The 22,470-nt window shown below is 40.9% G+C and overlaps 1 protein-coding gene across 1 annotated transcript in view; it reads right to left on the reverse strand.

The window, feature by feature from the left end:
• Window positions 1-22,470, reverse strand: part of ELAVL1 (ELAV like RNA binding protein 1) — a 35,759-nt gene that overhangs the window by 2,848 nt on the left and 10,441 nt on the right. Inside the window, exons 2-3 of the mRNA XM_053463622.1 lie at window positions 17,440-17,623; window positions 15,688-15,791 (exon numbers count right to left, since the gene is read on the reverse strand). Coding sequence (XP_053319597.1) covers window positions 15,688-15,791; window positions 17,440-17,611 — 276 coding nt within the window. The 5' untranslated portion in view covers window positions 17,612-17,623. The remainder of the gene's footprint in view (window positions 1-15,687; window positions 15,792-17,439; window positions 17,624-22,470) is intronic.

The raw sequence follows: 22,470 nt of genomic DNA on the forward strand, positions 1-22,470 counted from the left end.
ATGGTTGAGAAAGTAAATATTTTTTTAAAAAATTATATTCCTTAACCCCTTAAGGACCGGGCTCATTTTTCGTTTTGTACCCTGTGGGACCGAGGCTGTTTTGACACTTTTGTGGTGCTTGTGTTCAGCTGTAATTTTCTCCTCACCCATTTAGTGTACCCACATAAGTTATATATTGTTTTTTTCAGGACAAGATGGGCTTTCTTCAGATACCATTATTTTGATCGTATCATCTTATTTACCATAAAAAAAATATGGTGAAAAATTGAAAAAAAAACACATTTTATGACTTTTATTTGAAAAATCTTTTACTCACCTAAAAAAGCAAGTAAAAAAACTAGCTAAATAGATTCTACTACTTCTCCTGAGTTTAGAAATACCCAATGTTTTTATGTTTTTTTGCTGTTTTTTGTAAGTTATAGGGCAATAAGTACAAGCAGCGTTTTATGATTTCCAAATCTTTTTTAACAAATCTGGTCAGTCTGCCTCCATCTCCTCTTTGGAATATCTTTGAAGCCGGTTAACTCAATGTAACCCATTCAAACCATATATTTTTGAAAACTAGACACCCCAGGGTATTCCAAATGCTGTTATTTTAACCCTTTACATGCACCAATTATACAACTACACTTTGCCAAACTTTGTAATAGTATTTTTTTTCCACACAAATTGTACTTAAGTTATAGATATACAGGTGCTGGTATATGTCACTGTCAAACAACACCCCAATGTGTGTTCAGGAACATCTCCTGAGTACAGCGATACCCCACATGCATGGGCTTGTCAGATTGTTTGGCTGGTAAAAGGCTACTTTTGGGGCATGCGCAATTCAGGTGGTCATTTGGTCATTCTGCCTCCATCTCCTCTTTGGAATATCTTTGAAGCCGGTTAACTCAATTTAACCCATTCAAACCATATATTTTTGAAAACTAGACACCCCAGGGTATTCCAAATGCTGTTATTTTAACCCTTTCCATGCACCAATTATACAACTACACTGTCAAACTTTGTAATCGTAATTTTTTTTTCACACAAATTGTACTTTAGTTATAGATATACAGGTTCTGGTATATGCCACTGTCAAACACCCCAATGTGTGTTCAGGAACATCTCCTAAGTGCAGTGATACCCGACATGCATGGATTTGTCGTGTTGTTTGAGATTTAAAATGCCCCATTTGGGAAGTGCGCTTTTTTTGTCCATTTTGGAAAGTCTGTACCTATGCCCTATCTTTGAGCTCAGCCACTCCAATTTACCCCATCAGCCATTTTTTTTTTATATTAGACACCCCTTGGGTATTTGAAGTGCTTTTATTTTAACTCTTTGTTGAGATTTTTGAGAAATTTTAGCACTTGCTCAAAATAATAAACTTTATTTTTTTATTTTATTTTTTTAATACTTTTTAAATTTTTTTATATTTTTTTTTTTTTTTACACATTTTGCTGGTACTGGATGGTTCATCTAGTGACATCACTGCATAATTATTTTTAAATGTTAGCACTTTTTTTTCCAATTTTTTTTTCCATTTTTTTTTTTTTAATATTTTACTAATCACATTGTGATTAGAAAGCTGTGCTCCATTGACTTGCATGGTTGAATGCAGTACCTGTATTCAACCTGCAAGTGGAGCCAGAGTTCTCTAGACCATCTAGCGAACTTTTAAAACTTGTTTGTTTCTTTTACAGGGCGGCCGCCATCTTGCTGATGGCGAAGAACACCGGCAGCTGCGGTCACAGCCCACCCAGAGGTAAGTGTTTGGTGTCGCTGGATGCCTCCTGATCGAGGCATTCCAGCGACACCATTTAAGTTTAGGAGGCGATCGTTGATCGCCTCCTAAACGCTTTTAAAACGGGCGTCCGCCGCCATACAATGTATGGCGGCTGTTGACGCCCCGGGGAGGGGCCAGACATGGCCCCCGATGCCGATCTCGGCCTTGCTGAATGCCTCGACATCGGGCTTATTTAACTTTTTGACGGCAAAGGTCAGGAAGGGGTTAAACAAAAAGGAACATCGTGAAAACTGCCGCACTGCTGAGTTGGAAATTTTGTTTGGGTGCATTTTTTCCCTTTTTTTATTATATACACTGGAACCAAGCTCCTACCTACCGCCTCAAACAAAACAAACAAGCCCAGTATTTGCAGGTATACACAAATAATGTATGGAAACATAGCATAAACAGATATAGATCAACAGAATAACACAAAAAATAGCTATTTGGTATAGAGCAATTGGAATTTACACAAGATCTCTGCATTAAAAGGTATAGATAAAACCCCCTAAATTACAGGCATAGATCACAGGTTGCATATCCCAAAGCCAACCCTGGCATCCACACTGCCCACATAGAACCTGACCAGCACGCAGGTAACACATATTGGGGACAAAGATTCCAAATCCTAACAGCCCACCCTGTGCCACCCTTTTATCCCATAAACACGCTACCTGTGCCACCTTTTATCCCATAAACACCCTGCCCGTGCCATCTTTGCCTTTCCAAAAATCAAATATTACATCTGTAATACAGATGCTTTTACAGTCACTCACTAATTCACACAATCATTAAATCGCTCACTCTTTCAAAAAAAAAAAAAACTTAGTTACACATGTATTAATTTTCACAAAATTCATTAATTCTTTCAGTCATTCAAACAATTCTTCCACACATTCTGTAACTCATAACCCTCTCCCCCCTATGTAGTTCACTTGCCCTCAGATGTCCTGTGGTGGGAGAGCGAGGCTTCTGTCTTCAGCGTCTTTGTCGCGGTGCGCGCTGCTTCACTGCCCAGCGACGGAATAGGACGTCATATTCCAGTGCTCAGGACGAAACACCGCGTCAAAGACACTGAAGATAGAAGCCTTGGGGAGGAGAGCGACCTCTTGGCGCCTCTCTCTCCTCAGCGACTGGAGAAAAAAAACAAAAAAAAACAGCGTTTCAATTGGGGGGCACTGTGAGCAGTCGGCAGCCCCGCGTGTCGCTCATATGCACCATGAGTGGCACGCATGCCAGGGGTTTGCCGACCCCTGTTCTAGGATATATTTGCAAAGAACAGTTTAGTAATAGATGTTATAAGAATGCATTTGGTCCTACAATTGAGCACAATTAGCAGGAATATTTTCATTGATTTAACCTCAGACAGAATAAGTGTGCATTTATGTGGTCTAGGGCTGCAACTAACGGTTATTTTAATAATCGATTAGTTGGCCGATTATTTTGTTGATTAATCGGATAAAAAAATACATTTTAAATTGAAGAAAAATTGCAATAAAAAACGTTCAATTTACACTTTCATCTCTTTATTGCAATGGCCTCTTTCTATTCACCTTCTTATTTTACTGACATAATAATAAAAGCTACAAGAACCCAAACACAGTGTTTCTCAAACTAGGTTTTAATACAAAGTTATTAGTAAATATTAATTCATATGTTAACTATTTTTCATATTTAATAAAAACTGAGAAAAAAATTTTATTTACCAAACTGCCCCCAGTTATGCACATCTGACCCTCAGCTTGCCACTCTGCTCCCATATATGCCTTATACCTCTTATATGCCAGATTCCACTGTGCCCCCTGATATGCCTTTTACTCCTTATATGCCAGTGATATGCAACTGAGCCCCCTGATATACCTTTTACCCCCAGATTTGTTTTATGCCCCTCTGATATGCCTAATATCGATATGTCTTATACCCCCTATATGCCACTGAGCCCCCTGATATACCTTTTACCCCCAGATATGTTTATGCCCCCCTGATATGCCTAATATCCATATGCCTTATACCCCCTATATGCCCTAAAAATTCATAATACCCCCCATACACCACTCTGGCTCCTCCCCCTCCCATACACCACTCTGGCTCCTCCCCCTCCCATACACCACTCTGGCTCCTCCCCCCTCTCATACTCCACTCTGCCTCCTCCCCCCTCCCATACTCCACTCTGCCTCCTCCCCCCTCCCATACTCCACTCTGCCTCCTCCCCCCTCCCATACACCACTCTGCCTCCTCCCCCGCCCATACATCACTTTACCTCCTCCCCTCCCATACATCACTTTACCTCCTCCCCTCCCATACATCACTTTGGTTCCTCCCCCTCCCATACTCCATTCCGCCTCCTCCCATACACCACTCTGGCTCCTGTGAACCTCCGTTTCTGACAAGACACCAGGGAGCCGGGTAGAGAGGCAGAGTGGCGTATGAGAGGGGGAGGAGCCAGAGTGGTGTATTGGAGGGTGGCTCCCATACACCCCTCTGCCTCTCTACCCGGCTCCGTTACTGAAGGCACTTTCACTGGAGCTTCATAGAAGCCGCAGTGTAAGTGAAGGGCAGTAACGGAGTCTGTCTGTGCGATGCAGACCCTCACCGGCTATCAGAGAGGATGATTCTCTGTCAGCCGGTGGGGGTCTGCATCGCAGAGACAGACTCCGTTACGCACCTTCACTTACACTGAGGCTTCTATGAAGCTGCAGGGAAAGTGCCTTCAGTAACGGTGCTGGGTAGAGAGGCAGAGTGATGTATGGGAGGGGGAGGAGGCAGATGGGAGGGGGAGAGAGACGGAAGTGAGAGACCGGCCGACAGTGAGGGGAATCCAGGTCCCCTGCAGCGTTGCGGGGGATCTGGATTCCGGTGCAATAATCCGATCTCTGTTTGAGGTCGGATTATATAAGGAGATCGATTTTATCGATTATAAAAACCTCTTTTTATAATCGATAAAAATCGATCCGATTAATCGATAATGAAAATCGTTGACAACGATTTTCATTATCGATTATTATCGATTTTATCGATTAGTTGTTTCAGCCCTAATGTGGTCCGTACTAGCCCAATTAGCACTTTCAACACAACCTGAACAAAATACCTTGGTTGATTTGGGCCATACAAGATGCACACAACGGCTATGACACCAGCTTTCCTGTCATACAATTCTGTCAAAGACACGCAAAAAAAAAAACAAACAAAAAAAAAAACACATTTACTTGGACGCTGATCAAGGGTGCTTAACCCCTTAAAAAAAACAATGAGTTAATTTTTTTTTTTTCATTTATAATTTGAATTCATATTGAGTAGTCAGGATGAAGTTTGCTGTCAGGTAGCGGTAAAAAAACAAAACCAAACCAGAAACAAAACAAAAATGCTAAGTTACTGCAAGTAAAAATTTTACAGGAACATAGGGTATTTTTTTTTAAATCACACCGAATATGTGAATATATTTTTAGAACTTATTACCATTTAAACCAGCTGTGAATAATTTATATATCTAAAAATTTGTACAGGCTCAACACATCTGATAACGATACATTTTTCATTTTAATATATGTTTAACCTAATAAAAATTACTAACACTGAACATTACGGTAACCTCACCCTAACACTGGAGTTATCCCTTACGCTAACCCTTAACCTAACCCCTAAGTATTTCCACTAAGCTGTTATGTTAGTTATTTCCACGCTATTTGGTTCTGACACACCAAAAACACGTTTGAATTGTTTTTTTTTTTTAAATGCCCACAAATCCAATAAAAAAAATAGCCCTAGAGGAACATCGTAAAAATTAACCCTGCCATGTGTGCAAGACAAAAAGGAAATCTTGTAATTCATTCTGATATGTGCAAGATATGTGAAGAGTAGAAGAATAAACCCCAAACTCCAGTGTTCCCATTAGATCTGTGGCCCTGTCAGCCGAAATATAAAGGTAAGGGGTGGCTTTGAGATCCATTGGCTTTGTGCTTTCAGGTTATACATCATTTATGTAGTTACAGTATCTCACAAAAGTACAGACCTCACATTTTTGTAAATATTTTATTATCTTTTCATGTGACAACACTAAAGAAATGGCACTCTGCTACAATGTAAAAGTAGTGAATGTACAGCCTGTATAACAGTGCACATTTGGTTTTCCCATCAAAATAACACACACAGCCATTAATATCTAGACCTTGGCAATAAAGGCGAGTACACCTCTAATTGGAAACGTCCAAATTGGGCCCAACGTTTCAATATTTTGTGTGGCCACCATTATTTTCCAGCACTGGCTAAACCTCTTGGTAATGGAGTTCACCAAAGTTTCACAGGTTGCCTCTGGAGTCCTTTTCCACTCCTTCATGACGACATCATGGAGCTGGTGGATGTAAGAGACCTTGCGCTTCTCCACCTGCCATTTGAGGATGCCCCACAGATGCTCAATAGGGTTTAGGTCTGGAGACACGCTTGGCCAGTCCATCACCTTTACCCTCAGCTTCTTTAGCAAGGCAATAGTCGTCTTGGAGGTGTGTTTGGGGTTGTTATGTTGGAATACTGCCCTGCAGCCCAGTCTCCGAAGGTAGGGGGGATCATGCTCTGCTTCAGTATGTCACAGTACATGTTGGCATTCGTGGTTCCATCAATGAACTGCAGCTCCCCAGTGCCGGCAGCAACCATGCAGGCCCAGACCATGACATTCCCACCACCATGCTTGACTGTAGGCAAGACACACTTGTCTTTGTACTCCTCACCTGGTTGCCGCCACCACGCTTGACACCATCTGAACCAAATACGTTTATCCCGGTCTCATTGGACCACAGGACATGGTTCCAGTAATCCATGTCCTTAGTCGGCTTGTCTTCAATAAACTGTGTGCGGACTTTCTTGTGCATCATCTTTAGAAAAGGCTTCCTTCTGGGACGACACCCATGCAGACCAATTTGATGCAGCGTGCGGTGTATGGTCTGAGCACTGACAGGCTGACCCCTCACCCCTTCACCCTCTGCAGCAATGCTGGCAGCACTCATCCATCTATTTCCCAAAGACAACCTATGTATACGACGCTGAAGACGCGCACTCGACTTCTTTGGTCGACCATGGCGAGGCCTGTTCTGAGTGGAACCTGTCCTGTGAAACCGCTGTATGGTCTTGCCCACTGTGCTGCAGCTCACTTTCAGGGTCTTGGCAATCTTGCTCATCTTTATGTAGAGCAACAATTCTTTGTTTCAGATCCTCAGAGAGTTCTTTGCCATGCGTTGCCATGCTGAACTTCCAGTGATGATGGAGTGTGAGAGCGATAACACCAAATTTAACACACCTGCTTCCCCATTCACACCTGAGGGGAAATGGCTTATTGGACCCATTTTGGACATTTCCACTTAGGGGTGTACTCACTTTTGTTGCCAAGGTTTAGACTTTAACCCCTTCATTCCCATATGGGCGTAACAGTACGTCCAAAAAACGCATCCCAAGAATCCCCCATTGACGTACCGGTACGTCCCGCCCTTCTTGCAGCCTGGACTACCCCTGATGTAACCGCTCCTGGAAGGTCATCGGAGGACAGGGTATACCCATTATTACAGGTATGGGAACTCTTACTGAATCTATATCTGGCCTTATAGAAAACATTCTTAAGCCCCTAGTTATCAGCACCGAGAGCTTTATACAGGACACCACTGATTTTCTCAATAAACTGAGCCAAGTTAGTAACCTTCCTGCTGCCAATACTATCCTTGCAACAATGGATGTGGAGTCTTTATATAGCAACATCCCCCATAAAGATGGTATTGAGGCCTGCATCAAATTCCTCTCCTCCAGCAATGCCACACAAAAATATGATAGTGAAACCATCGCCAAGCTCATAGAATTTATACTGACACACAAATATTTCAAGTTCTATGACACTAACTACCTACAAATGACCGTCCCGGTCCCGGGGCACCAAAATGTCACCGCAATATGCCAACCTTTTCATGGCTGACTTGGAACAGAGATTCCTAGCCACTCACCCCCACAAACCGCATAATTATTACTGTTACATCGACGACATCTTCATAATATGGACAGAAGGAGAAGAAAACCTTTTAAAATTCCACGAATCTTTCAATTCATTCCACCCATCTATAAAACTCAAAATGAATTTCTCAAAACACAGTGTGAGCTTCCTGGACTGCACTATAACCGTCACCTCTTGCTTTCTTCACTCTTCCGTGTATAGAAAACCCACAGACAGGTACAGCTACCTTCACAATTCAAGCTTTCATCCCAAACACACTAAACAAGGTGTCATTTACAGCCAACCCATAAGATACCACAGTATCTGCTCTGACACTCAGGACAGAGAAACACCTGGGAGCGCTGGCAGAGTCATTTCAGAAGAAGGGCTACAAGGAAAAAACTATACCCAAAAAAATTAAATCTGCTGTAAGAACACCACGGGAAAGGCTTCTAGAATACAAAAAAAAGGATAACACAAGCAGGATCCCTCTGGTAGTTACCTACAACCCAACTCTTGAGGAAATCCGCAAAATTATTAAAGACCTACAGCCGATATTCTCAGAAGACCCCATACTGAAAAAAATATTCCCTCAGCCCCCAATACTGGCATTCAAACAACCACCAAACCTGAGGAAAAGATTAGTGCGCAGCAAACTGGCCCCAGAACAGGAGCATACACAGAATGGCACTGTACACCATGCAACAAATCCCGCTGCAAACTTTGCCAACATATATGTGACAGTAACACAGCCAGTCACAACAACAAAACATACATCATCAAAGACTCTTACTCATGTACATCGGCAAACGTGGTGTACATGATACAATGTTCTGCATGTGACGAAGGGTGCTACATTGGAGAAACTGGGCTTAAGCTGCACCTTAGAATGAACCTGCACCGAAGCTCCATCAAAAACCATGAGGAAGACAAATATTGCACCCCGGTAGGACATCATTTCACACAGAACAATCACTCTATCCATAACCTTAAAATTAAAGTACTCAAAGGAAATTTCAGAGACTTTTGAGATGAAAATGATTACACATTTTAACACCATAAAAGAGGGACTTAATGTGGATTCTGGTTTCCTTACACACTACCAGAACTTCTATCTTTGATGTTTTACTGTGGTTATTGGTTTCCCTAAGTTTATTTGTTCTGTCCCTGGGTTATCTCTCTACCTCTCTGCATTTCTCACCTCCAGACCTATTATTTACGACACCCCACTCTACCACCCCCTTCTCTTATACCATCACTTGTGTTACGTTGTAACCTCTATCATGTTGATTAGTATTGCTTCAGACCTGATGAAGGGAGGATAACTCTCGAAAGCTTGTCTTTTTAATATTATGTTAGTCCATCGTGTGTGTATATATATATATATATATATATATATATATATATATATATATATATATATATATATATATATATATATATATATAATATAATATATATATATATAATTAAAAAAAAAAAACCCTTACATCCCATTGCCCTAGCACAACATCTACCCAGTATAACCCTCCTGCCCCCGTTCACAACCCACAAACCCGTTAAGCCATAAGCATAAAAATTCTACGAAAAATGTACACCTTATAGTATGTTTCCTATAAGTGCTGGGAAAGTATGGAAAACCCCTGGGATTGAAGGGGTTAAAGTACATCGTGCAGCCGTTCACCGGCGATGCGAGCGTAAGCAACCTCCGCTGGCGGCTGTCAAAAAAAATTATTTATACTTTTGTTTAGCAGTTTTTCTAGCCGCTATTGGCTCCCAACTCCCAGCAAATTTCGTCACTTTATTTTGGCAGAGTTCAATATAAAGGAAAATACCAGGCATATGAGGCATTTCCAAAACAGGGCAAATACCTAAATACATTTGAAGTTTGTTTTTCATTTGCACTGGTTATGTATTGATTTTATAGATGATAAAAAGGAAGCCATATTTGTACTGAAAAACACAATACTTTTTTTGTGGGGGTGCACTAAATTACTTGGGCAATCACAGTTGAGACATAGCAAAAACAACAAAATTATGTATGTGTGGACACATCTGTGGACTTGTTTTGAATCTATTTTTTCTGGAGTGGTTAGGCATATAAATTTATTTATATATTAGGGCTGCAATAGTCATAGAAGCTCCAGCGAAAGTGCCAGCCAGAATCAGGGGTGTCTACGCACATCGCGCAGACGCTCATCAGCCACCCCTACTCAACAAGGAGTCTGGCGCACGGGTGCTAAAGGCCTTTAACCCCTTCGTGACAAAGGCTGATTTTACTTTTTGTACCCTTCGTGACAATGGCCGTTTTAACATTTCTGCGCTGCTCGTGTTTAGCTGTAATTTTCTTCTTTCCCGTTTACTGAACCCACACACATTAGATATTGTTTTTTTCATGACAAGAAGGGCTTTCTTTACATGACATTGTTTTGATTGTATCATATTATTTACCATTAAAAAAAGTATAAAATATGGTGAAAAATTTTGAAAAAAATGACTAACTTTTAGTTGAAAAATCTTTTACTCATCTATAAAAGGTATTGAAAAAAACTGCTAAATAGATTCTACTATTTGTCCTGAGTTCAGAAATACCCAATGTTTTTATGTTTTTTTGCTTTTTTCTACAAGTTATGGGGCAATAAGTACAGGTAGCATTTTGCTATTTCAAAGCCATTTTTTTCCAAATCTGGTAATTCTTCCCCCCATGCGCCATTTCGGGTAGCTTTGAACCCGGCCAATACAATTTACCCCATAAAGTCATATTTTTGAAAACTAGACAGCCCAGGGTATTCCAAATGCTAGTATTTTAACCCTTTCCAAGCACTTATTCTACCATCAGCCTTTGTCAAACTTTATGGTAGTAATTTTTTTGCATTTGTTTTTTCACACACATTTTACTTCAGGTATGAATAAACAGGTTCTGGTATATGTCACTATCATAAAACACCCCAATATGTGTTTAGCAACATCTCCTGAGTACAGCGATACCTCACATGAATGATTTTGCCCGGCTGTTTGGGGGCAAAAGGGCCACATTTGGGGCATGCACATTTTTCAATGTTGAACTTTGGCATTTGGGGATCCACTGCCCATGCCCTATTTGGTACATTTTTTAGCCGGGCCATTTCAGTGTGCCCAATAAAGCCATATATTTTTGAAAACTAGACACCCCAGGGTATTTCAAATGCTAGTATTTTAACTCTTCCCATGCACCACATCTACCACCAGTCTGTCAAACTTTGCGGTAGTAATTTTTTGCATTTGTTTTGTCACACATTTTACTTGAGGTATGAATTAAAAAGTTCTCGTATATGTCACTATCACAAAACACCCCAATATGTGTTCAGCAACATCTCCTGAGTACAGTGATGCCCCACATGCATGGGTTTGTCATTTTTTGGGGGAACTAAAAGGCCGTGTGCATTTTTGTCATTGGAAATTAGATGTGTGGCCATCCTTCCCCCCATGTTAATTGGGACCATGTTGAACCTGGCCAATTCAATTTACCCCATCAAATCATACATTTTTTAGAAGTAGACACCCCATGGGCATTTAATATGCCAGTATTTTAACTTTCCATGCGAGAATTGTTTTAAGCTAATATGCCAATTTTAGGACTTGCTCACAAAAATATATATTTTATTATATAATATTAGAGCTGAAACAACGAATCGATAAAATCGATAACGGAAATCGTCGACAACGATTTCCGTTATCGATTAATCGAGTGATCGATTCGTCGTTGGAGCACTAGGCTCCTTTTACTTACCTCCGCTTCGAGAGAGAGAGAGAGAGAGAGAGAGAGAGAGAGAGAGAGAGAGAGAGAGAGAGAGAGAGAGAGAGAGAGAGAGAATATTGCTTTTTTTTAATCCGATTAATCGATTAATCGACAAAATAATCGGCCGATTAATCGATTATTAATATAATCGTTAGTTGCAGCCCTATATAATATATATATATATATATATATATATATATTTTATTTATTTTTTTTGCCTCTTTTTAAAAAAAATTTTTACTTTTTTTTCAAATTGAAGGTTCCCCTGATAGTGACATCAGTGGGAAATTATTTTTACATTTTACTATTTTTTTCTAATTATTATTAATTCTAATCACACTGTGATTAGAAAGCTGAGCTCCATTGACTTGCATGGTTGAATGCAGTACCTGTATTCAACCTGCAAGTGGAGCCAGAGTTCTCTAGATGTTGATTCCCCCGGGGAGGGGCCAGAGATGGCCCCTTTGTGCCGATCATGGCGTTGCTGAATGCCTCGAGGTCGAGGCATTACAGCAACGCCGTTTAGGTGCAGAAAGCGAAAATAGATTGCTTTCTGCATCCGTTTAATTGTCGTTAACGACTTGATTTTCGGTGACGTGCCCGGACCGGCAATTGTCATCAAGGGGTTAAAGGGTACAGTGGCATATAGGGGGTTATAAGGCATAGTTGGGGGAGCACAGTGGCATATAGGGATATAAGTAGGGCTGCAACTAATGATTATCTTCATAATTTATTAGTTGGCTGATTAATCGGATAAAAAAATTAATATTTAAATTTAAAACAAACAGGATGTTAAAAGCAAACAGCAGAAAAAAAAAAACTGATAAAAATGTATTTCTTGTTTTTATTTCCCAAACTTCCCACCCCAGTTTATATATATATTAGTTTAGCCCCTTCAATCCAAGGGGTTTTTGGTACCTCAAGTCCCAGAGCAATTTTGTCATATTTGCGCTATGTTGGTTCAGCGATTATTCTCCTTTCCTGTGAATAGTGTACCCATGTAAACTATTTAATTTTCCAAGGAGAGATAGAGCATTCTTTTGATACCATAGTTGGATGATTAGCAGAAAATTTAGAACGAGAAATTTAGTAAAAACTAGCGCTGCAAGAAGGGCTGGACGTACCGGTACGTCCATAGGGGATTCAAGGGGTCAAAGGTAAGCAGGCAATGCAATAAAGCATCTGTAAGCATAATGCAAGGTTGCACAGGGTGTGGCATTAGCACAGGGCTCGACAAATCCCAGGCGCCAGGTCGCAATGGCGACAGAGAATTTTGTCCTGGCGCCTAGGTGTTTGTCAGCCTGTTACATCCACAAAAAAATTGCCCCCACGTCACCATGCGGGGGCGCTGCTGCTGCTGTCTGCTCAGGAGCCTGAGATCACTCCCATGGAGTGATCCTGTAGGCTGAAAACGCGGTTGCAGGAAAACCAGCAATCGCGTTTTCAGCTGCCATAGGCAGCTTCAGGGAAGGTGGTTGTGTGTTAATTGGGTCCCCACACAAGTGTGGGGACCTGACATAACACCCCACTGCTGCCTGATCGCTCCATGAGAGCGACAGTGCAGCGTTAACCCCTTCAATGCCACAATTGTGTATGACACATTCGTGGCGTTGCAGGGGTTAACATTTGTCCCCACAAGCTTGCGGGGACTAAATATCAGTCAATGCTGTGCTCCAATGGAACATCAGTATTGAAAGAGTTAAAAAAAATAAATAAATAAAAAAAATCCTGGCTCCTAGCTTTTTTAGCTGGCACCTAGAGTCACAACAAATTTGTCAAGCCCTGCATTAGTAGCATGAAGGAGGTGATTATGCCACTTTACAAATCTCTGGTCACGCGTCACCTAAATTATTGCATACAGTTCTGAGATATAGATATAGATATAGATATATATATATATATATATATATATATATATATATATATATATATATATATATATATATATATACACACACACATACATACATACATACATATAGACACACTTGAGATAGTACAGAATAGAGCAACAAAAATAGTAAGTTGTTTGCAGGACAGAACTCATCAGGAAAGAATAAAGGATCTTAATATGTATATCTTGGAGGAAAGAAGAGAGTGAGATGCAATAGAAACATTTAAATACTTAAAATGACTTAAAGTACAGGAGGAAATCTTATTTGGAAAGAGCCTTGTTGGAATAAGTGTTCATGGTCTAAAACTAGAGGGTCCGAGGCTTATTCAATATAGGAAAGTTCTACTATAGTTAGAGGGTAGATGGAATAGTCTCCCAGCAAAAATGTTGGAGGGTAATACAGTGAGCGAATTTAACCATGCATGGGATAGATAAAGCGATCCTCACTATTGAACCTGTACAAATACTGATAAGGGTTAAAACCCCTTACATCAGGGAAAAATGGGCTGACTAGATGGTTCTGATCTGCCATCAAATTCTATGATTTTGTGTACGAGTAAACTCCCTGAAGCCTCACAATGGGGGAGACTGTTTAGAGGAAAGGAAGGTTACTGTGCTTACAAGACAACAGGAGGCCCTGAAAGAAGAATCCCTAAGTCAGGGGTGTCCAGTTTTTTCTGCGGTGAGCCACTTCATCAGAATTGTATATGTTCGGGGGCCGCACTCATTTTTCACTGTGAGAAAATATGGCCTTTAATAAGATATGCAGATTGAAATAAATTACATGACACAAAACCTTTACTTTCTCTCTCACCGATTTCTGGGCCTAGAAAGTTTTGTGACTACAAATTCAGGATTCTGTATAAGTAAAATTGAAATAGTTCTATTTACTCTAGGGATGCACCGAAACGAGAATTCTGGGCCAAAACTGAAAATTCAGGGTTCACTTAACCGAAACCAAAAATGAACACCCCCCCCACACCTTTAAAAATAATAAAAAACCCCACACTTTTAATAAAAGTAAGTTACACAACAAAATTGTACAACAACCAAAAAAAATTAATAACAATGTTAATATATATAGCAATCACATTCCTATCATGCCAAGTCATATTGTTGAATTTTTTTGTCCAGTTGTGGTGTGCTACTTACTTTTAATAAAAGTGTGATTAACACACCAAAATTGGACAAAAATACAACATTAATTTATATACGATTGTTAACAGCAATCTCAGGCATACCCAGATTCCAGCATGTACTGGTTGACTGGGCATGATAGGAGTGTGATTGTGGTCAACAGTCATATATAAATTAATAGTTATTGTATTTTTTTGTCCAATTTTGGTGTGTTAACCACACTTTTATTAAAAGTAAGTAACACGCCACAATTGGACAAAAAAATTCAACAATACGACTTAGCAATCACACTCCTATCATGCTAACAGCAATCACACTCCTATCATACTCAGGCAACCAGTAAATGCTGGTAGGCATGATGGGACTGTGATTGCCATTTGCCAGTACATGCTGAAACCTGGCTAGCTGCCCCCCTTGTGTATTGATGCTGCCAGCAGTATGGGGTCTGCACATCACTTAAATCCACCCCTGTACCATGCCCCCCCAACTTACACATCCATGCTATCACACTCATTCATTTATATACTCATTCATTCACAGATTCCCTCAATAACGCATACTCAAACACGCGCCCCCACCCCCTTACCTGCACTGCAGCTCTCTCAATGCCCCTCACAGACTTCAGCAGGGGGTGCAGCCTCCCTCTTTCTCTTGTACTGCACAGAGAAAGCAGGACTGGAGCAGAGTCATGTGATGTCACGTACATTCACGTGACTCTGCTGGGTTCCGCTTCCTCTGTGCAGTACAAGAGAACACAGAGGGAGGCCGCACCTCGAGGTCCCATGTTGGACGCCCCTGCCCTCAGTCATGTGTGACATTACCTGCCTTGATCCGGTGAGGTTTTCCAAAGTCAGACTTAGCTAGGTTTGGCAGGGAGGCTGAAGTTTAGGTTAGCCAGGCTTGGCCAACAAAAAAAGGACTCCAACTGGGAGCTAAGGTTTTATTTTACAATTTTTTTTTTTTGGGGTAACTATGCACTTATAAAAGTTTGCGTGAAAAATGTTGTTCCTGGGCCTAGATCAATAGGTATGCATATTTATTTACATTTCTAAGACAAAATACTGTAACTTATGTGCATAATCTTGATTTGAAAGAAAAAAAAATTATATATATACACACACACACACAGAAAACTTAAGATTTACCTTTATAGTTTTCGACTGTAACCTTAATCCATTTAGTGTGTTTATTGCTCTTTCAGCATCTTTTGCACTAAGATAGTTTACAAAGCCATATCCTAAGCTGTGCCCTAAAAATGAAAGGAAAAAAGTTAAATAAATGAAAAAATAACTTCAGTTTCCTCAAATACAGAGCTCCAATCTTTTAACGGATAAACTATGCAAGCCGCTTGCTTTACTGCCCCTGTCTCTCTGTAAAGCTAATCTGTGGGCTAAAAGAGAGTAAATGTGTAATCTAACACTGGGATAAACCCAGTAGAAGCCTGCCCATTATGATTCAACAGTAACTTCAAGGTTCACAATATATCAAAGATGTACTTTTTGTTCCCTCTGCAGCTACTGATTAAAAAAAAAAAAATGCATTATACATGTAAAGTTTAACATGGGAAATGGTTTTGTGTGCGCAACCCCAGTTTAAATCTTATGAAAAGGTGCTCTAACCTCTAAAAAAATAGCACCCAACAATAAAGCAAAAGCAGACATGCAAGAATGAGTATAAATGTATTTTAATGTGCTACTGCAAAAGTTTACAAGAGAAATAGGGCTGCAACAACTAATCGATAAAATCAATAATGAAACTCTGTTACTTTTAATTATCGATTAGTCGTTTTGACTTGATTGCATATAAGATGAGGGTTTTTTTCCAAAGAAAATGCTCTGAAAAATACCCCTAGTCTTAAAATCCGACCTCAAACAGAGGTCAGACTATAACATTAAGATCCAGATTCCCAGCAGCACTGCAGGGACCTGGATCCTGCTTTCTGGCAGCCGGTGGGCGTCTATGCGATGCGACAACCACCGCTACTAACCCAACACTTCCGCTGGGGCTTCTATCCTGCAGCAGCGGCGTGACATCACCTTCCGGTGCTCCCTCGTAGAAGCCCAGTGGAAGTGCCGTGTGGTAGCAGCAGCCGAGGTTGTGTGCGCGCATCAGTCAGACATTCACCGGCTGCCAGAGAGGAGCATCCACCGCAGCGCTGCAATGGACCTGTATCCTCCTCTCCGGCAGCCAGTGGGCGTCTGTGCAATATGCGCAGACAACCTCCGCTACTGCCCTTCACTTCCGCTGGGGCTTCTATGATAGAGCACTGGAGTGACATGACCTTCTAGTGTTCAGTCATAGAAGCTCCAGCGAAAGTGCCGGCCAGCAGCAGAGGTCTGTCTATGCGCATTGGTCACCGGCTGCCCCCACTAGACATCAGGGAGTCTGGAGCACAGGGGGGGGCAGAGTGGCATATCTGGTGGGCAGGTTGGCAAATAAAAGGAAATAAAAACAAGAAATGTATTTTCTCAATTACTTTATTAAATATGAAAAAAAGTCTACTTTAATATTTACTAGTATAACTTTTTTAGGTATTAAAACCTAGTTAAAGAAATATGGTGCTTGGGTTCTTGTTTCTTTTTAAATATAGCTTTTATTATTATGTCATAGTAACATAAGAAGGTGATGAGAAATGCCATTGTGATAGAGGTAAAAGTCTTATGTGCACAGAGTACAATTACATGTTTTATTCTGCTTTTTGTTTTTAACACCCAGTTTAGTCATGGACTGATTCTAAACAAAAGATTTGCATATTTTTTTTTTTACGATTAATCGAAAAAATAATCAGCCTACTAATCTATTATGAAAATAGTTAGTTGCAGCCCTAAAGAGAAACAGTGAGAATTGAGAATAAAATTATCTAATTCCAGATAGACTTAATACACTGATCTGGTCACCTGCAACTTTATCACGGATGAGTTTTGCCGATTCAACTTCTCCAATGCTGCTGAAAAGGCTACGCAACTCATCCTGGGTCATGTTTTGAGGAAGGTAATTCACAATCAGGTTGGTTCTGCCAATGTCATCTCGGCATACATCATCCATGTGGTCTTCATAACCGTTAGACATTTTTTTAGTCACCTGTACAAACAGAAAACAAATTGTGATGTTTAATTTTCTACATGCTACATTTAAGTAACAATCATTTAAAATGAAATTGATCTAGAACGTTGAGGGAGTTAATGGTTAATTTGTTGGACATAAAGTAAATAAAAGGGACAACAAAAACATTAGGGTTCAACAGCATAAAAAATATTTTCTTGCTCCCCATCACTCTCAGGCTACTAAAATATTGCAGTTAGAAAAATGTTTTAACTAACTTTTAAGAGGCATTGTCACCAATCCCAGCTTATACCAAAACTTAAAGTACACCTTTGTTTAATTGGTTGGTAATTAGCGATTCAAGTGGTTTGTTTTAAACATCCTCATATAAAGGAGGACCTGTTCCTCTGTACCAGGGCATCATGCAATCAATTCCCTGTCCTGACATTCTCCCTTTACCTTACAAAAGGCATTGCATTGTGCTAAATAGCATTCTTTGTAGGTTGTATAGTGAGAAGGGCTGAACAAGAGCCAGGAAGAGACGCCTCCATGAAGCCATAAGACCACATCAACAGTTACAATTTTCAAACCATGGTCCCACGATGCAAGCAATATCACACAGGCCCTTTAACCCTTAAAAAGTGTCAGCTATGCACATGAAACGTAGCTGGCGAAGTAGACCTCCATGGCCAGTTGTAAGTCCTCCCAAGACGGATCAGTGTCTTTTTAGCGTTAAGCCTGCAATCACCTATTTACCCCTTCCGCACCGGTGACGTACCTGGCTAAAAGTTCCCTGCAGACCGGGACGTACCAGGTACGTCATCCCCCAAAAAAATGCCCTCACATCACCACAATTGTGGTGACTGTGGGGGCGCTGCTGCTGCTGTCTGCCCAGACCAGCACCGCCACCCCAAGCCCGCCCATGAGCCTTTGATCACGCACACGGAGTGATTATGTAGGCTGAAAATGTGATTGCAGGAAAATCAGCAATCGGGTTTTCAGCTGCCACAGGCAGCGTCAGGGAAGGGGGTTGTGTGTTGATTGGGTCCCCACACAAGTGTGGGGACCTGACACATCCCCCCCCTGCTGCCTGATTGCTCAATGAGAGAGACAGCATTAACCCATTCAAAGCTGCGATCGCGGTACTTTAGGGGTTAATACCCATTTTGTACGGGGCTATGCTGCTGGTGTGGTCTGCCTGGAAGCAAAAACAAGCCTCCACAAGCCCTTTGATCACTACTGTAGGCATGGAAGCCTACAGGAGTGATCAAAGAGACTCTTCCTTGCAATGGCTGGTCTACAGACCAGCAATTGAGTCCCAGCTGCCAGAGGCAGCTTCAGGGACAGGGTTCTTCGGTCCCACCGCTGTTGCCCGATCGCTCCATGAGAGCAACAGTGCAGCGATGTGTATGACAATTGCGAAATTACAGGGGTTAACGTTTGTCCCCTGTTTGTGGGGACTACATATCAGTCAATGCTGTGCTCAAATGGAGCATCAGCATTGAAAGAGTAAAAGGAAAAAAAAAAAAAAAAAAAAACAGCACTGACCTGAAAGTCCAGGGTACTTCCAGGTCAGACGCTGTGAACTTACTAAATGGGCTGATGATCAGATCACTCCTGGCCAATAGGAGTGATCTGATCATTATGGCAGCCCCTGAATGACCCTGCCTTAGAAAGAGAGAGGGGTCATCTGGGGTAATTGTGGAAACAAAAACAAAAAAAAACACATAATTATTACCTGATCATTTGTCGGTGGGCTAAACTTGATACCAACAAGCCTGAAAGCTGTCAAAATTACCCTAGTTGAACACCTTGACTTGTCTACTGTTCATAAACATATACTTTTATGGGGTAATTTAAATTGGGGGGATATAAAATGGGATATAGGCCCAGCAATAGGCCCAGCAAAACCAATTTCTGAAAATTAGAAAATTGAAAACTGAAATGCGCATGTTCCAGTTTTGGCCTCAGGGGATGTTGGGGTTTTTGTCTGTAGTTGCACATACTCATTTTGCATATACAAAATCTAATTTGAAATATAAAGCAACATATGCAAAAAAAAAAAAAAAAACACCCCACAAAAATGTAAAAATACCCCAAAATTTGGCAGCAAGTGGTGAAAAAATACCTGCTTTAAAAGTGTCAAAATGACCCTAGTTGTACACCTTGGCTTATCTACTGTTCATACACATAATTTTTTGGGGATAATCAGTATCTGTGACAAGTATTGCAGTTATTAGGCTACCATGCCAAATTGGAAAAAAAATTAAGTTTGAAAAACGTGATGCATTCTTTGCAATATTTGCCCTATACTAGTCAAAATAAATAAAAATCCTGGCCGTATAGGGCGGTTTCCAAATCAGGACAAATTAACGAATATATGTTGGATATTTTTTCCCCATTGGTTTAATGTGTGTACAATTTATATGTATACAAAACTGTTAAAAAAAGAGCTTTTTAAAAAAAAAAATCCTCACTTTTTCAAGTTTATTTCAAACAAAACAATGCACTACCCTGCTTAATACGGGTTCAAATGAAAGTCCTACTTGTGCTGAAAAAAAACAATATATGATTTGTGTGGGTGCACCAATTGAGAAGAGAGAAATTACAGTTGAAGAAAGACATAGCAAAAACAAAAACGGTTCTGGTGCATACCTAGTGAAAAAAACCCGGTCCAGAAAGGGTTAACTAGAATTGCGTTGTAGCTGTTTCGGGGGGGGGGGTGTCCACATTAGCGTGTGGACATGCGCCCTGACTCGCTCCATAACAGCGATCGTGCCGCATTAACCCCTTCAAAACACAAACATATACACAGGGACCTAATCTGGTCATCCCTATTATAGACATACATTAACTCCAACATATAATAGTACCCAACACTTCCATTAACAGTACATCAACACTCCATAACTCCAGCATGCAGCAGTCATCGCAGTGTGTGTGTGGGGGGGGGTAGATGGCGGAAAAACTCAAAGTACAACACAGCAAATCAAGTAAGTTGGGTGTATCTGAAAAACTTGAGCAATATACTTTCAAGGACTATATAGTTTATGGGGGTTATTTTGATCTTTAGGGGCAGTTTGAACCCCAAAATCATGTATTTTCCTGGTTCCACCTGTGAAGTCACTGTGCACTCTTGTGATACATGGGTCTTCTGTGACTTTGTAACACACACATAATACATATATATATATACACATACATTATATATATATATATATATATACACACACACACACACACACACACACACACACGCAGTAGAAGTGGTAGAATAACCTGAAATTCAGCACTGCAATTAGGTAAGTGGGGTGTTTTTGAAATTCTCAGGTGAAGTGCTTTCAAGGAATATATATAACTTGTGGGCGTTGTATTGGTGTTTAGAGGTAGTTGCATGAGGAGTGCATTTTTGGTTGAACTGTGCAACTGAGATTTTTTGAGGGGTATATTTTCGTGTTTCAGGTTGGTCAGGCTACAGTATCCATTCTCAAACATGCTTGGAACATAAAGTTGAGGGGGGGGTCTCTCCATATTCCCCTTGTCAATCTGGGTGTTAACATACCAATAACCTTTTGGAGAACCGATCAGCCTCCCACCACCGCTATAATGAAGAACAAACATATCTTACGATAAAGATGTTTGTGACCAGTCTGGAGACCCGACCCATTTAATTAATATTTCTGTACTTCCTTGAAGTGCAGTTTTGCCCATGCAACTGCGTGAACTTCTGCCGTGAACTAGCCTATAATTTTCATGGCATGTCAAGTTCAGCAACTGTGAGATTGTCGATTTTCATACTTTCCAAAAATTAAAAATATGTATTAGATTCCTGTTGCAGCTTGGGAGCAGAATGATAAACATGGTTTCTCACTATCCTTCCTGCAATCACCCTGCACCGACCACACTGTGGTCCACAGTGTGCACCGACCACACTGTGGTCAGTGCCTCACCGGAGTGATCGGATATCCTGTCCTCCGATGACCTTCTGGCTTTCTTTTTTTTCCCCGCTCGACAAATCCCAGGCGCCTAGGTCACGGGCGTCAAACGTGCGGCCTCCGGGCCAAATGCGGCCTGCCGGACTTCAATAGGCGGCCGGCTTGCACACACCATGCTGCTAAGTGGCAGTGCCTCAGTGAGGCTCTTTGTCCCGCCCCTTTCAAGACGTGATGCTCAAGGGGGCAGGCTCACAGAAGAGTTCAAGAAAAACTTAGTAAATCTTTTATTGTGTCTTTTTTTTTTCCCCACACATGTACTTCAGGTATAAGTGTACCGCTCCTGGTATTTGTCCGTGTCAAACAACACCCCACCGTGTGTTCAGTAACATCTGAGCGCAATGATACCCCACATGCATGGGTTTGTTGGGTTATTTGGCAGGTAAAAGGCCACCTTTGTGAAGTGTGTATTTTTTGTCATTTAGACATCTGGTCACTCTGTGCCCACGTCCCATATTTGGGACATCTTTGAAGCCAGCCAGTTCAATTAACCCCATCAAATCATACATTTTTTAAAACAAGGCACCTTAGTGCCCTTTTAAGTGGGAGTTTATGAGGATAACCCCGTTCTCGGAAACGTTTTCTTAAGCAGTCAGCTTGTACGTTAAGGTCACCCATGGACTCGCTTCTTACCAACACACCTCGTCTAAATTCCTCTAAAATTATTAGATGCACATAGGATTCATCATGGAAGGACAGTCAGAGGATTTTTAAGACCTACTGGCCGATTTTATATAATGTCCCGTATCTATCAAAAGTGTAACAACCAAATCCCACGATCACCACAGGAAGGTCCAGATCATTGATATGTTATTTCACAGCTACACATTACCTCCGGCTACTAATTCCTCAACTTGGTCTGCCAATATATTCAGTCAACGGTTTTAAAGACAC

This window comes from Spea bombifrons, chromosome 1 (genome assembly GCF_027358695.1).
Source record: "Spea bombifrons isolate aSpeBom1 chromosome 1, aSpeBom1.2.pri, whole genome shotgun sequence".
In the NCBI taxonomy this organism is placed as follows: domain Eukaryota; kingdom Metazoa; phylum Chordata; class Amphibia; order Anura; family Pelobatidae; genus Spea; species Spea bombifrons.